Below are 15,560 nucleotides of genomic sequence, written 5' to 3'. Positions count from 1 at the left end.
GAATGGTTGAAGGGTGAAATGGGGGACAAGGATAAATGGGCGCAGGCTTTCGATGAGGGAGGGATGCGGTGGGGTATTATGACCACGAACTTCTCGGAATCACTCAACGGAGTTTTCAAAGGCATCCGAAGTAGGCCCGTCGCTAGAATTATTGAATACACATTCGAAAAATGCAACGCCTACTTTGTGAACCGATGGGGAAAGGCACGTGACATGTTAGATCAAGGCTATAGAATTGGGCAAGTTGCAGATAATTATTTATCAGAGGCTGAGCTTAGATCCGTGCACCACTTAGCAGAACCGTTCGGGCCAGAAAGGATGGTGTATTCTATAAGAAGTTACGGTACGACTAACATTGGGGGTGAGAGTCATGGAGGTCGACACTATAGAGTGGATCTGCACGAAGTTTCGTGCACCTGCAATGTTTCTCAATTGTTGCACCTTCCATGTTCACACTTCATTACAGCTTGCAAGGCAAGAGGTCTTAACTTTGAAAGCCCCATGTACATGTCACCGTTGTACTCTAGGGAGCACACCATCAAAATTTGGGAATCAAGCTTTCAACCTTACCTAGATCCGTCACAATGGCCGGCATATGAAGGGGTAGGGTACGTGCCTAACCCCAGTTTAATGAGAAATAAAGTAGGAAGGCGGCAGAAGAAGCGTTTCACAGGCGAGATGGACGTGTCGGAAGGGAGGCTTTCTGCAGATTATGATACTGGTGATTTTGATATTGACAAGTCGGAAAATCGTTGCTCCAAGTGCCACAAGATCATCAGGAATTGCACATGCCGTAGTAGAAAATCAAAAGGCACTAAATCTAGACCGAGCAGTAATAGGCCGCGTACTTCGAACAATTGGGTATGCGCGTTGCTTGTATTATGCGTGGCTATTATTTTATCTTTTTTATAGTAGTACATTATCATATTTTCCGTACTTATCATGTAATGAAGCTTTTTACTAACGATCATTTATGTTGTTTCTTTAGGATGGCGGCCCCGGGGTACCCTCTTCTTGAGGCTGCTTACGACTTGCACCACCGTGCCCACCACCTCGCGGACATGAATGAGGTATAACAATGGTTGCTAATTTTTGCTGATGAATGCATACCTTAGGATGAGAATTGCAAGATTTTCATATGAAATGTTCTTATAAATTAATTAAGGATGTGCCTATCGTTACTATTCGCTTGTGTAGAGTGTAAACAATTTCATACTGCAAATGTCATTTGTATCATATTTGTGTTACTTACCACTTTAGAAGCTCGTTATTCCAATTGGATTGACTTCTCATTTTGGTAATAATCTTATAATGTTTTGCAGAATTTGACACCACTCAGGGCTAGGGTGCACTCACCACTTAGGTGGGATGAGCGGTACGCCCAATACCTGCAGAGAGCAGGTTTTTTGGATATCGCTGTTCAGGTCGTGGGGGGTCTCCCTCCAATGGACGGACCACTGTTGACCGCTATGGTCGACAGGTGGCGTCCGGAGACTCACACGTTCCACATGCCCTTCGGAGAAATGACCATCACAATGCAGGATGCGGCTATGATACTCGGCCTTCCACTGCATGGGCTGCCAGTGACAGGTTATTTTTAAAAATAAAGAAAAAAAGGGTTAAAAATAAAAAAAAACAGCATGTACGGTAGAGACCTGTGGACGATGCCATTGCTTCGTTGTCCTTGTACAAGCCGTTGGCTGGGTAGACGCCGTTGACGGTCATGCCGCCGTCGACGGAGATAGTCTGTTCCGGTGATGTAGGACGCGCAGGGCATGCAGAGGAACGCCACCGGCGACGAGATCTCCTCCGGCTCGCCCACGCGCCGCTGCGGCGTCCGCCCCAGGATGCTCTCCGCGTACTCCTCCCTCGACAGATCCTGCGGACGTGCAGCAGAAATTACACCATTAATTAACAATTACTCCAGGTTGATGCACAATAATCAAAGCAGCCGCGCGATTATTCCAGATTAAGCTGCTTACACCTTGGAAGAGCGGCGTCCTGATGTACCACGGCGCGACGGCGTTGGCCCTGATGCCGTCCTTGGCCCACTCGCACGCCACGTTCTTGGCGAGCTGGTTCATGGCGCCTTTGGCCATGGCGTAGATGGAGCCCGTGCAGACGGCGACGACGCCGCAGACGGAGACGAGCATGACGCTGCCGGAGCCGGAGCCGGACGTGCGCCCTGAGGAGCGGGTGGGCGAGCTGGCAGAGGTGGTACACGTACCTGGACTCGAGGTTGGTCGCGGAGCAGCCGCTTGCGCTGGTCCCGGATGGACACGTCGCGGATGGTGCCGCGGTGGTTGGTGACCGCGGCGGCGTCCCACTCCGCGAGGCGGGCGCGGAGGTCGGCCTCGTTCCGGGAGCACGTTTGCACCGCCGCGCCCAGCGCCGCCAGCTCCTCCACCACGGCGCGCCCGATGCCGCGGGTGCCGCCGGTGACAAGGGCCGTCATGCCGCGGAGAGACCACCGCTGCCTCCCGCCGGCGTCGGCGCTCGCAGTGTGTCCTTGTTTCCCGCCGCCGTGCCGGACATGATCTATCGTAGCCACCTACAAAGATAAAGCTGGTGTCGGTTTCTCTGCCGCCGGCTGCGTGACACCCCGGCCCGTCGCCCAAGGGAATTAATTTATAGGCGCCGAGAGCTCGTCGTCGCGCGACGTGCTCCGGTACGTCCGGGGTGTCAACCCCGGGGCCTCGCCCGCTGTTGTTCCAGCTGCCACGTTGAGGTTCTGTCGCTTCACGCGCTAGTGACTTTGTGACCCGTAGCAAAGTCTACCTCGCTCGAGCTACCACATGTTACGAGTGTTCTGACGTCACGTGAAGAGCCTTGTCGATGCAAACGCAAAATTAGCAGCCGGCACGGGGCTGCAGCTCAGGCTGTCCATGCCGGTCAGCTAGGAGTGGCGAGAAAAATGCATGGAACTGAAGCACCAAGGGATAAGGTTACTATCAGTGTCATATGGCGCGCCATGTTCGGCTTTTTGATGACAAACAAAGTTAGGACTCCTTTGGTGGAGCTTTTGCCGGTTTCGATTCCGGCACCGTAATGTTTTAACTGGAGGGATCGGAGTAATTTTTTTAAAAAGAGAATGTTTAAACCAGTCAATCATAAAACAATCATAAACCATCTATCTAGGATTTATCTAGGATTGTAGGTCGTTTTGATATCTCTAGATTCATAATTTTTATTACGTATCAAGCATATCAAAAACTATAAATCTAGAAATACCAAAATAACCTACAAATATGAATTAACCTTAATCAACCAATCATGAATCTAACTACTCACTCATTAAGTACCAAATTTCTACTTTCTACCTCCCACCGGAGCGAGTGTCGGTGCCAAACCCAAATGCTGCAATGCTCATGGGGCTGTCTAACCAGCGCGTGCTCGGATGGCTTCCAGCCATCGAATCCAGACAGCCCCCACCTTCCCCGAACTTTCCATTTTTGAAAAAATTTAAATCCTGCAACTTTCCATTTTTGGAATGTAACTTATACACATAACTTTGACGTATAATTTTGTACTAACAATTTTTTACGAGAGAATTTTTTAGCACAACTTTGATAGCATACATAACTTATGCGTACAACTTTTAAAAGAACAACATTAACTTTCATTTTTGGTAATTTATAACTTATACATACGATTTGTATGTATAACTTTTCTCCAACAACAACTTATGTGATAAAATTTGTAGCATAGTTTTATGATATACACAACTTATACACATAACGTTATTCGGAACTTTTACGAAAATGTTATTAAGCAACTTATGCATATAATTTATACGTATAACATATTTACTTAGTACAAATTGCATTGAAAAAATAATTGAAAAGAAAAAAAGGAAAAGAGAAAGAAGACGGACGGCAGCAGTGGCCGGTGGGCCCCCGCTCCTCCCGTCGCGCGCCACGGAGCGCGCTGGCGCGCGAGGGCCAACTCAACGTTGCGAATGCCCATGAGAATCAGGCCGTTGTCCCCTCCTCCGGAATGACGGAAAAATGCATGTGGCCCATGGTCCAGACCTGGGCTCGACCTGAAATGGGCTATGCTTTTTGAGCCCTTAAAAAAGGATCACATTTTGTTTTTGGGCAAAAAGAATAATCCAAACAATTCAGACGGCCCGTTCCTCTAACTGCTATATGCCCAGTACAACGTATATTTAGGACAAGTACTTCCAAGTACCATCGATGTAGGCACCTCTTTGACTAAATTTTGTTAAGAGTAACTTCGAAAAACTGCTAATCTTATCTCTAATATTTTCTTTTAAAGAAAAATAACGAGTTCCAATCCATCCAAAACTCCCTAAAATATTAACCACCCATAAAAAAATAACCCCTCACCCCGCGTATTTTCGCGACTCGCGATCTTCGCCGGTCCCCCGACCTCCGTCTTCCCGCGGCTCGTTTGTTTGCCCCGCGCGCGCCGCCCGCATCGCCGGCCGCCGGTCGCCCCCGGGCATCTTCCCATCGGCCGTCACCTCCTTCTAGCTCGCCTGCGGGACCGAGGGTGGGTGGCCATGGCGAGCTTCCTATGGACGCGCGGCCACAGCAAGCAAGGGGACGGCGAGGCTTGAGGGTAGGTGGTCACGGCGAGCTCGCGACGCTGTTGGACCACCTCTCGCGCGGCGGCGGTGGCGGCGTGTGCGGCATCGGCGCGAGCATCGGGCCAAATGCTCCGCGGGCAGGCGGTCGGCTGGCCGGCGCAACGGCCGGGCTCGTGGCCGGGCGGTGGCTGCGGTGCTGGGACTCATGACGGGGAGCTCGAGCACGGTCGGCATTACCACATTCTTTTGGATGATCTGTGAAATTGATAGCATAAGGTGGTCTTGTATCAGGAACAAGATGGAAGAGAGCAGAATAGCTCGAATTTCAGTCACCTGGAGGGGCAAACAGCTTGATGTGGATGCAGATCCAAGCTATACTGGGATTGAGGTTAGTCAACCCCCTCCTCCACCTGCTCTGAAGGCTACAAGAAATAGATCCCTTCAATAACAATCACCGAAACATACTTCAGATGTTCCAGAGTTCCTTTACAGTGCCCTGCTTGAATTATGCACACTCCTCCCCTCAATCAGTTGATCTGAGCAGAATGCATTTTTAGTGTTGGCTAATGGTTTGGGGAGCTACATCAATGTGTATTTTTTGCTGAAAGTTCTGCCTAGGACCTCTTGCAAAGACTGAAAGCTGAACACAAAATTGTGCTAATTGTTCTAGTGTCCAATATAAAATAGTAAACATCTCTAATATGTACGATCCTGGATGTGCAATCAGTCAGTTCTGACTTAAGCTGCTGTACCCGTTTAATTTCTTTTTCTCTGCCAGTTGAATCCTCCACCTTCAAAAGCTCTGAAAAGAATGCACATGCTTGCATGTGACCCTCGTATAATTGCGATCATGAACAAGGTAATGATCTTCAAGAAGTAATCCTATCTCTTAATGGACTTTCATCCTTTTCTGACTTTGCTATCGGTGTTTTCAGCATAAATGGCGAGTTGGAATCATGACCGAAATGGCGTCAGTTGTTGAGTGGTCATATGTTGAGTGGTTGCAAAATCTTTGATTCTTATGAAGATGAATTTGTTCTGGAGCCCTGCTGGTCACAGGCTTGGGGGGAGAGTCAAGTTCGCTGGCTAGTGCTCGTGCAATGTCAGGGGCTGCTGCTTATCAACGTTTCTTGAATGCATCTGCAAAGGAGTATCATGTATCAGGCACTAAACTTGAATATAGTCTAGATGTTGTTCCTCAAGATTTTGTTCAGGAAACTGTGAAGGTAGAGCTAGATCCAGATGATGCTATGAATGTTGATTTAGCAATTGTGACATCAGGGTCTCCAGGGAGCGTTTGTTTTGGAGGTAGGCCCAATTACGATGACGTGGCAAATATTAGGAGTAGTTTTTAGCGTTCTACTGTGGCCTCATATGTTTTTTGGGGAAAAATTTTTTAGCATAGCTCCCAATACCTCATTTTGGGGAAGAATTTTTTGAGGAACTCTTCAAGTTGCTCTTAGGAACAATAAGTGAATGCTTGCGGTGAGAGGTACCATGGAAATTTCTTTGGTGGTTTTAAATTATTAATAGTCCCATTAATAAATGTCCAGTTAAAAATAGATGTGGTCTTAAACTTTGACGTCATCATCAAAATATATGTAGTTCTACAACTTATAGAAAACTTTGTCTTGTAACTAACATTTTTTCCGTGCATCACATTAAGTATTAAACATGCCATTACACTTTAATGGACCTGATGGACAAGTCTTTTCATCATATTCCTTTATAAGTATTAAACATGCCATTACACTTTAAATTTGTGACATTTTGGACAATGACGAGATATGCGGAACACAACTATTGATAGTGATTTTTTTTAAAAAAATATTCCATAAAGCTTATTGAAAATTAACTTTAATGGAATCATACTTCGAAAACAAATATCTACTTGTATATTTTGCAAAGTCAATATATAAAGATTAACATGGAACCGAAGTTTGAAGTGGTTGACTTAGAACAACTCCAAACATCACTATTCTATCTTTTTTCCGCTTCTCTTCTCTTCCGCTAGCTACATAATTTCCATTTTTTTCTCGCTTGGTCATTATTCTCCACATATAGTGCTAGTAATATTAGGGATGGTGTGACAATACGTATAGTAGTCACGACTACCTTATATCGATGCATTCATATCGATGCATTCATGCACCTTATTAGCACATGAACACAAAGTTTTGGCTTTGGAAAAAAAACAAGTGCTCACTCATCGCATGCCCCATTATTAGGCGTTTTTTTTAAAATAAATTCACGCTATCAATCAGATAATGGCAAAGGGGTTGAACGAGACAGCCTCGATCGACGGCTCTACCCGGCCAGAATGGTCGCGTCCGACCGTCCAAGTGTCCAAGCCCCAGGGGCAAAATGGGAAACCCACACGGTGGGCCCTCGTCGCTCTCGCGTCTGGAGATTTTCAGATCAGATCGGGGGTGGGGAAAGCGTCGCAACAAAAAGAAACCAGCCTCCGCTCGAGAGAGATCGCATCTGCCCTCCCTTCTCAACCCACCCCCAGCGACGCGGCCACCCCGAGACCGAGCAACCAACCCACCACCGCAGGGAGGAGAGAGCAAGATGTCGTCGGGGTTCAGCGGCGATGAGACGGCCCCCTTCTTCGGCTTCCTCGGCGCCGCCGCCGCCCTCGTCTTCTCATGTGCGTCCCCCATCCTCACCCTTCTCCTCTTCCGTTCGTGCGATCAAGCGATTCCGTACCCAAAGCTGCAATTTTTCCCTAGGAAAGTTTAGATTTTTCGCCATTCATTGCCCGATCTATCGATGGGGCGCCATGGTTGGGCTCGATCTGGCGGAGCTCCGGCCTCCGATCAGCTCGATCCCGGGCGCGCCGGCGCTGGATCCGTCTGTCGCTCCGCTAGATTCGGCCCGATCGGCTGCGGGATTCGAGAAAGAGACGGGCTTTCTCGGTCGGGTCGTGTTGTCGCTAACGCCGCTGTTGTTCTGCTTGCTTGATCCGGCGCAGGCATGGGCGCGGCCTACGGGACGGCGAAGAGCGGCGTCGGCGTGGCGTCCATGGGTGTGATGCGGCCGGAGCTCGTGATGAAGTCCATCGTGCCCGTGGTCATGGCTGGTGTGCTCGGTATCTACGGCCTCATCATCGCCGTCATCATCAGTACTGGGATCAACCCCAAGGCCAAGCCATACTACCTCTTCGATGGCTACGCGCACCTCTCGTCCGGGCTCGCTTGTGGGCTCGCTGGGCTTGCCGCTGGCATGGCCATTGGCATCGTTGGTGACGCTGGAGTCAGGTAAAAAGATCTCACTACTTCCTTTATGTATGTAGCAACCATCATAGATCAATTTCTCTTAACCTGATATATTTAGCTACTGTCTGCTATTAATGCCGATTGAGTATCACGTAGATCCTGTCCATAATGTAATTATTGTGTCTAACGGATGCTGTAATGTTAACTGTATCAATAATGTGACCCCATAATGTAAAGGCAGTTATTAGCATTGAAGTTGTTCTTTGTTAGCCTAATGTCTTTTGTCCTTTTGATTGATGGATTCGCACATAAGTTTTCTTCTTGTTCATCATACATTTGAAAAATGAAATGTCCCAGCTGATACCACTTTTACAATTAACGAATATTCTTCTGATTTTGATTATTTCCTGTCATTGTAATGATGCCATGCATATATACTCTACATCATGCTCCTGTTTTGTTTTGATACCTTACTTTTCAAAACAGTTTCTTTAACTGAAAAAATAGTGTTAAGAAGATATGCTACTGGTTCCTCTGTATCTTAACTGTTGTACATGGATCATTGTTACATATGTTCAAAAGTTTCGAGTCCACTATCATATTATGGTACTTCACTGAAGTATGATCAACCTGAGTTCTACACTTACATGAAGCTTCAGTGCATGTTTATACACCTAGTATTCCTGCTACCAGTGCAAGTTCCTTTTTTTGTGAATCTGGATGAGACTGATAACTTATTTTTTTGGGATAATTTCGAGACAAGTTATTATACAATTATTATGTGTTTAGGTTCTAGGTAAATTAGTTCACTTAGAATGTCTTAACCAGTTCATTCAATTATTCCTATTTGGTTGATACAGTTCATTTGGTAGCTAATGTAGTTTTCAACTGGATGTTAGCTGATGTTTCTCCTTGCAATGAAGGTTTTATGTGCTTATTTGGAAATTGAAGTGTAACTTCTCTTCTATGTCACTGTTTTCAGGGCAAACGCACAACAGCCGAAGCTATTTGTGGGCATGATCCTCATTCTCATTTTCGCAGAGGCGCTCGCTCTCTACGGTCTCATTGTGGGCATCATCCTTTCATCCCGTGCCGGCCAATCCCGTGCGGATTAGGCGCTTGCTGCTACCATTCTATAATTACTGCTGTGCTTATTATGCTATTTTGAGAGAAACTTGAACTCGAGGTTCTTGTCTAGTTATTCATGTTACCATGTATCAATGAAACATTTGTAGCTGAAGGAAGGTGGCACTTCCAGTCATGTTTGTTTTGGTGGTGTCAAGCAGAGGTTATTTTTTGGGTTAAGGCTGGATGGATGCTCCTGGGCTGAGTGGATTTAATTTTATCCTTGGTGAATAAAGAACACGGAATTGTAGCCAAATAATAACGTGATAAATGATATATATTTCTTCGTCCCTTTACTACATCCCTGTGTTTGCAATGTCAAGCATGTCTGGTGTGACGGTTTGTTTGTGATGCCTGCGAGCTGGATAGTTGATGGCTTGTCTAAAGTACAATAATCTCTTTGGGTGTTATTATTATTCCTCGTGCTGTTAGAGATTCATACCCATTTCTCAACTTGTTCAAGTCTACTGCAGTCTTGAACATAAATTTACTGCATTATTGAACATGCTGATACTAAGAAGAAATCTCAAGAATTGCCCATTTCTATCAATGTTAAAATTTTCTTATTCCACATTGTAAAATTTATGGGAACCATGGCAGTGAATATTCAACAAAGATTCGACCAAAATGTGCAGATAGCCTGCTAAGAACACGGTTGCTCTTAGGTGTGAAAGGAATCCTTAATTCCGCAAGTTAGTGGCTTTCTGGGAATACACTGCACATTATTGGCGACTGAATCACCTGCGTCGATCTCACTTCTTACAACCTCAGCTATTCTCTTCGCAAAAACAGCTGTTCAAAACATACTACAACTGGAACAAACACGAAATTCTTGAGAAAAGCTAGTGGGAGCGCCACTAGCTGTACAACTGGGCAAGGTCCTTCTCGTATGCCTTCTTAATTATCTCCCTCTTGAGCTTGAGGGCAGCCGTAACGAGGCCTGACTCTGGCGTCCATGGCTCCGGTATGAGCTTGATTTTGGCTGGGATCTCAAACTTCTCCAGTCGCGCTTGTTTAGCAGCCTGAAGAAGTGTACACCAGTACAGCTATGAGCTACTCCCTCCGTTCCAAATTATGAGTCATTCCAACTTTCTTGGAGTCAAACCATTTTATGTTTGACCAAAATTATAGAGCATCACAAAAATTTATGGCACCGAATAGATATATTATGAAAATATATTTAATGAAGAAACTAATGATACTTATTTGGTATCATAAATATTAGTACTTTATTGTATAAAATTGGTCAAACTTGAGATGCTTTGCCTTTCCAAAAAAGTTGGAATGATTTATAATTTGGAACAGAGGGAGTATAGTATATTGCCTTTGTATTTCTCAAAGAAAAATTGGGATAACAAAGTGATTACGTATTGTTATATCTTCTATCAAATGCAATCATTACTGAAGCGTTAAATTGATCAAATAGTTGTGTTGAGGGGGGCCATGAACGAGTTTTAATCAAATCAGTCGTGCAGTATTGAGAAGTCAAACAAATAAATTAACTGAGATGTGAGGAGAACTCAAACCTTTGCCAAAGATTGGAGGACTTCTTTGACAATCTGTTGCTTCTGGCACAAATCTGCAAAATCACGATACGTGATTCCTTGTTTTGAGGCCCAGCCTTTCAGCTCGCTGTGTGCAGCTACAACAAGGGCGACACAGTAGCTGTGGAAGGGGTCAGCATGGATCATGATCTGGTCAACATATGGGCACACACTCAAAGCTGCCTCCACCTGTGATTGTATCATTAGTTAACAAGAGCTGACACTGACTTGTTTGATCAGAAAAAGGGAAGCTTGCCAACCTTTCCTAGAGATACATATTCACCGTGTTGAAGCTTGACAATGTCCTTCTTACGGTCGATGATTTCAATACAGCCATCTGGGTGCAAGCGCCCAATGTCACCAGAGTAGAACCACCGCATGCCTCTTTCATCATCCTTCATAAGATGCATAGTGTTAAACAAAAAGTTTTAACCACAATACACTCTTTTCTGGGTATTATTGGAAACATACCTTGTAGACTTCATTTGTTTTTGCTTCATTTTTGAAGTAGCCTTTAGTTACATTTGGACCTCCAATAACTATTTCACCCCGAGGCATTGGTGAATCAGTTGTTAAGTATCCACCTTCAGCCCAGTCTATCAACTATCATGTGAGAAAATGATTGCCGTTATGTTAAGGAAAAACGGTATCTGAAGGAAAGGGAGAATAAAATGACTAGTATGAAACTCAAAATGAAATGAGAAAGACATAAAACAAGTAGGCAAGCAAAACAATTAATTGTTAGCACATAGGTTATTTTTTAATAGCTTCTGTTTTTAGCTTTGCTCTTCAAACATTCAGGCACATGAGCCTATCACGATCTTTAGTAGCCAAATTAACATATGACTGGGAGAGAAAAAAAACAATTTGATGCACCTTAATGTATGAACAAGGCAGAGGAGGACCAACACGGCCAACGGACGTTTCATCATACTCTGAAAATGTCCCACCAGCACAAGTTTCAGTCAGACCATATCCTTGCGATATTGGAGCCCTGCAATAGCATCTTATGCTGTAAATATTGATGAAACAATCATATAATTCATGAACAAGCTATTGACTTCAAAATTTTTAATTGAAGTTTGGAAACCAAAAGTGGACAACAGATGCAGTTGGAATTAACAACACAAATTGAGAATGACAAAAATAAAAGAAACACTTGGATCTCACCCAAGACATATATTGATAAATCTCTGAGTGTCCCCTGACAAAGGTGCCCCCCCTGCAAGGATAAAGCGAATCCTTCCTCCCAAGATTGCACGAACTTTCTGAAAGACAAGCATATCCCACAAGAGCTTCTCTAGTCCCCATGCACCCAACCAGCTTCCATTAACAGCAGCTAGACGACGGCTGTAGGCGATATTAAATAATTTCTTTGCTAACCCACCCTTTGCATCTACCTGAATTCATGTCAGTATAAAAAGAAGAACAGTTGAGATAACATGAAAGTGGACGAAAAAGCAATGTATGAACTAACTGTAAGGAGCATTTACATTTTTTCGTACACCGTCACGAACACGATCAAGTATAGCAGGTACAGCAGTCATTAGTGTTGGCTTCAGTGCAGAAGCATCACCTCGAGTCCCCTTTTTTATTTTATTGGATGTATCAGTCAGGGTCAAAGGTGATCCATATCCTATTGAAGCCCCAACACCAGTTATGATTGCCTAAACATCCAATTTGCACAGAGTGAATTAGCATAAAAAACAACAGTGTGGAATAGACCAACATGTCATGTTAATGCTTACCTCAGCTGCCAATTCAAGGATATGTGCTAGTGGAAGGTATGCCAGATACACATCCTTCTTGCCAAGATAAGGCACAATGGTCATAACAGCTGAAACTACAGCCAAGACATTGCGGTGGCTCATCATGACTCCCTGTGAAAAATTATACAAACAAGAATGTAACCTCAATAAGAAGTTGTGGAGTAGATTATCACAGAAAAAACAAGCATTGATAAGTTTACACATCCTGAAGTGATCTAAAATGAGCACTAGCAAGAGAGAAATTTATTTCATATCCTTTGCAGAATCAAAATAAAAAAATGTTGAAATACTAGGATTTGAACATACCTTAGGCATTCCTGTGCTGCCACTTGTATACATAATCACTGCAGTATCTGATGGAAGAGGCAAGTTTGCTTCAACAGGCCTTTCCAGTCCTAAGCTCTCTACCTCCTCAAATGACTTAATGGTCCAGCTAGTGCATTTTTCAGCCAAGGATACTTCAGTTGATACACCTTCTTCATTAATGTAGATGACATGTTTCACAGTGTCAAGTTGCCCACTTATATCAACCAGCTTTTTCAGTTCCTTCCGTCCGCAGACAACAGTAGTTACCTCAGTCTAAAGAGTCAAACCAGGAATAAGATTAGCTGAAAGTACAGCAGTCCCGCATGTAATAGATATGGCATCGTAAATACTTAAGGAATAATGTTTGAAATGACTGCCAGTATTTGATGACTATGAAAAGAGGGAATGCTGTGGCTAACAAAAATGATAATCAATTGTGTTGAAATATGTATAACTCTATAAGAGTTTCAGCATGCTATAAACAAGGAGTTATAAAGTTATTATACATGGAAAACATGGGATGAAGTAACCCAACCTCATTTAGTGAGTGACATAGCGCTCCCTCCCCCAAAGAGGAATAGATTGTGACAACTGCAATGTTTTGTCTGAAGCACGCCTTGCAAGGAGGGAAAAAAAGATTAATGATGTACCACATGATTCGTAGACCTAAATATTAACTCAATGTAAATAACATAAGTAAAATGTGGTGGCACAATTCATTTAACATAAAAACCATATGCCAAACAGCACAGTAGATTTCTACGTGTGGTGATATCACTGACGGAAACTGGTTAAAATAACTTGTTAAATGTTCATATATGTATCATTATCACTGTTCATTCTTCAAGAAGGCCAACATCACTCCCTTCCAATGAGATCATTCCACATTCTATAGGAGGAAAACGACAGAACATTGGTAGATGGGATAGAGAAGATACCTGCAACGCAATCTGCCACTCAGCCCGAGTATCAGCAAAAATAGCAACACGCTCATCCTTCAGATGCCCAACTCTCAGTAGGCCAGAAGCAAAGTTGCACACAGTCTTGAATGCATCAGCATAGCTTTTCCACTCATAGTTCCCCAAATGAAGCTTCTCAAAGGACCTCCCGTCAGGAGCCACCTCCAACTCCCTTGCAATGAGCTTCCTGGTGCCATATAGGGGCATGTAGGCGAACTGCTCGCATGATTGCTCAAATAGCTCAGCAAGCGTGGAAACCCCTTCCCAGTGCGATTCGACGGGCCGTTCAAATCTGTGGTTGCGGACGGCGCACCCAGGCTCTCCACCCACATCGACCGGCACTCCCCTCTTCTTCTCAGATTTCCTCTTGGTGAGCAGCAGAGACGCAACAAAAGGGAGAATGAAACCAAAGAAATAGGGATTCATATTTCTCAAAAGAATAGCCTTATGTTGCTTCCAGCTTATCGAGTGTCAATACTCGAAACTGATAGGCAGAGGTCTCGGGAGTCTGAAACCTGCAATGATAGTTTCAGGAGGTGAAGTTCTCAAGAAGTGCTGGCCCCTGACTGTACTAATTAGGAAAGGAAGTACTCGCCCCTAACTGTACTAATTAGGAAAGGAAAAGGCAGAAAGCTAAACAACGGTTGCAGTTACACACTTACACTATCAATTTTTCTCGCCTACACCTACTCTAGGAGACTGACTGTGCATGCCGATTAGCTGAATACACACGCAGGTCACCAAATCCTGAAACAGTATAGAATTCCAACAACAGACTTCGGTTCTTAAGAGCAGCAACTCCGATCTAGCAAAAGTTCAGTTTCTCCAGTGGAGGGGTAGGTAACAAAGTACTACTCGCAAGGGGGATATTTTCTTTCAGAGTGAAGTACTGAACTCCGCTAGACTTGCTCAATCACCGTTGACCCCAATCTATCAAATCTTGGCTGAGCAGGTAGTTAAATACATGCGCTTTGTGATCTGGGTTATTCGAGTGCTACACCAAACACCATTTGTGTGACGCTACAGCTGAAATTCCAGCGAACTTAAAGTACAAGTACAATGCCGTCCTATACAACCCAACGAACCCGAGCTATGGATCCCAAAATTCAGGGGAAATGAACAGGGTCGGAGGGAGCGTACCTGCGCGCGCGCAATGCAGGGTGGCAGGCAGGAGCAGGCGGAGAGGCAGAGAGAGGCAGGAGAGGGAAATAAGGCGAGGGTGCGGCGGGCGGAGGTTCCAAAGACGCCGGCGCCGCCGAGGGCTGGCGGCCTTTTCTTTTCTTTTCTGTCGCTGTCCCGCTACGGCCTTCTTCTTGTCTTGTCTTGTGTCTCGCTTTTGGAGTCAGTTTTGGCTGGGCCTCTGCTCGGGATTTTGGGATCCCCCACCTTGGACGAGCCATCTCCATCTGGGCCACTTTTTTTGCTAGGCTTCGCTTTTCCTCCTTTGCCTGCGATGGAAACCTCTTCCACTCTTTGGGGCTGTTTGGTTCCGTTTGTAATGTTTAGATACTAATTAGGAGTATTAAACGTAGACTATTTATAAAATCCATTACATAAGTGGAGGCTAAACGGCGAGATGAATCTATTAAGCCTAATTAATCCATCATTAGTAAATATTTACTGTAGCAACACATTGTCAAATTATGGACTAATTAGGTTTAATAGATTCGTCTCGCCGTTTAGCCTCCGATTATGTAGTGGGTTTTGTAAATAGTCTACGTTTAATACTTCTAATTAGTATCTAAACATCGATGTGACGGGTGCTAAAAATAAGCAGCGTAAATCAAACCAGGCCTTTCTTAACCTTGGTTTCAACATTTCATGATATTTTTTTCGGTAATGCTATATTCCTATCTATCCATTCCCACAGTTCTTTTTCTTCCCATCCCATTCTTCTTCAACCTTCCGCTGCGGTTTCCTCCTCGTCCACCCCAGCGGTGGCGCGCTCCCCCACCCCGACGGCCTCGTCCCCCACCCGCTCCCCCACCCCCGGCGTCCTCCTCGTCCACCCCGACGGCGACGCGCTCCCCCACTCTGACGGTCTTGTCCCCCACCCCGGCGTCCTCCTCGCCCACCCTGGCGGCGCC

The 15,560-nt window shown here is 44.9% G+C and overlaps 3 protein-coding genes and 1 pseudogene across 3 annotated transcripts; 2 read left to right on the top strand and 2 right to left on the bottom strand.

Moving 5' to 3' along the window:
- Positions 1-2,973, bottom strand: part of LOC101775501 — a 6,220-nt pseudogene extending 3,247 nt beyond the window's left edge.
- A 1,391-nt stretch (positions 2,974-4,364) lies between these two features.
- On the top strand, positions 4,365-5,873 carry LOC101761839. The gene is made up of 3 exons (XM_004978743.3): positions 4,365-4,940; positions 5,331-5,411; positions 5,488-5,873. Exons 1-3 carry the CDS (start codon positions 4,758-4,760, stop codon positions 5,566-5,568), a joined length of 345 nt encoding a protein of 114 aa, XP_004978800.1. The 5' UTR covers positions 4,365-4,757; the 3' UTR covers positions 5,569-5,873.
- A 1,112-nt stretch (positions 5,874-6,985) lies between these two features.
- LOC101761445 (V-type proton ATPase 16 kDa proteolipid subunit) lies at positions 6,986-9,194 on the top strand. The gene is made up of 3 exons (XM_004978742.1): positions 6,986-7,202; positions 7,527-7,812; positions 8,753-9,194. The coding sequence occupies exons 1-3, from the start codon at positions 7,124-7,126 to the stop codon at positions 8,883-8,885; spliced, it is 498 nt and encodes a 165-aa protein (XP_004978799.1). The 5' UTR covers positions 6,986-7,123; the 3' UTR covers positions 8,886-9,194.
- Positions 9,195-9,447: 253 nt separating this feature from the next.
- Positions 9,448-14,774, bottom strand: LOC101761049 (long chain acyl-CoA synthetase 9, chloroplastic). Its single transcript, XM_004978741.2, has 12 exons — positions 14,614-14,774; positions 13,453-13,988; positions 13,050-13,130; positions 12,515-12,787; positions 12,188-12,319; positions 11,933-12,106; positions 11,610-11,839; positions 11,316-11,433; positions 10,911-11,042; positions 10,700-10,834; positions 10,422-10,628; positions 9,448-9,917 (listed from the first exon to the last, which is right to left on the bottom strand). Exons 2-12 carry the CDS (start codon positions 13,897-13,899, stop codon positions 9,753-9,755), a joined length of 2,094 nt encoding a protein of 697 aa, XP_004978798.1. The 5' UTR covers positions 13,900-13,988; positions 14,614-14,774; the 3' UTR covers positions 9,448-9,752.
- Positions 14,775-15,560: the final 786 nt, after the last annotated feature.

This window comes from Setaria italica, chromosome VIII, assembly GCF_000263155.2.
Source record: "Setaria italica strain Yugu1 chromosome VIII, Setaria_italica_v2.0, whole genome shotgun sequence".
NCBI lineage: Eukaryota > Viridiplantae > Streptophyta > Magnoliopsida > Poales > Poaceae > Setaria > Setaria italica.
The sequence above is the reverse complement of the archived record's forward strand: the minus strand, read 5'-3'. Positions and strand labels throughout refer to the sequence as shown.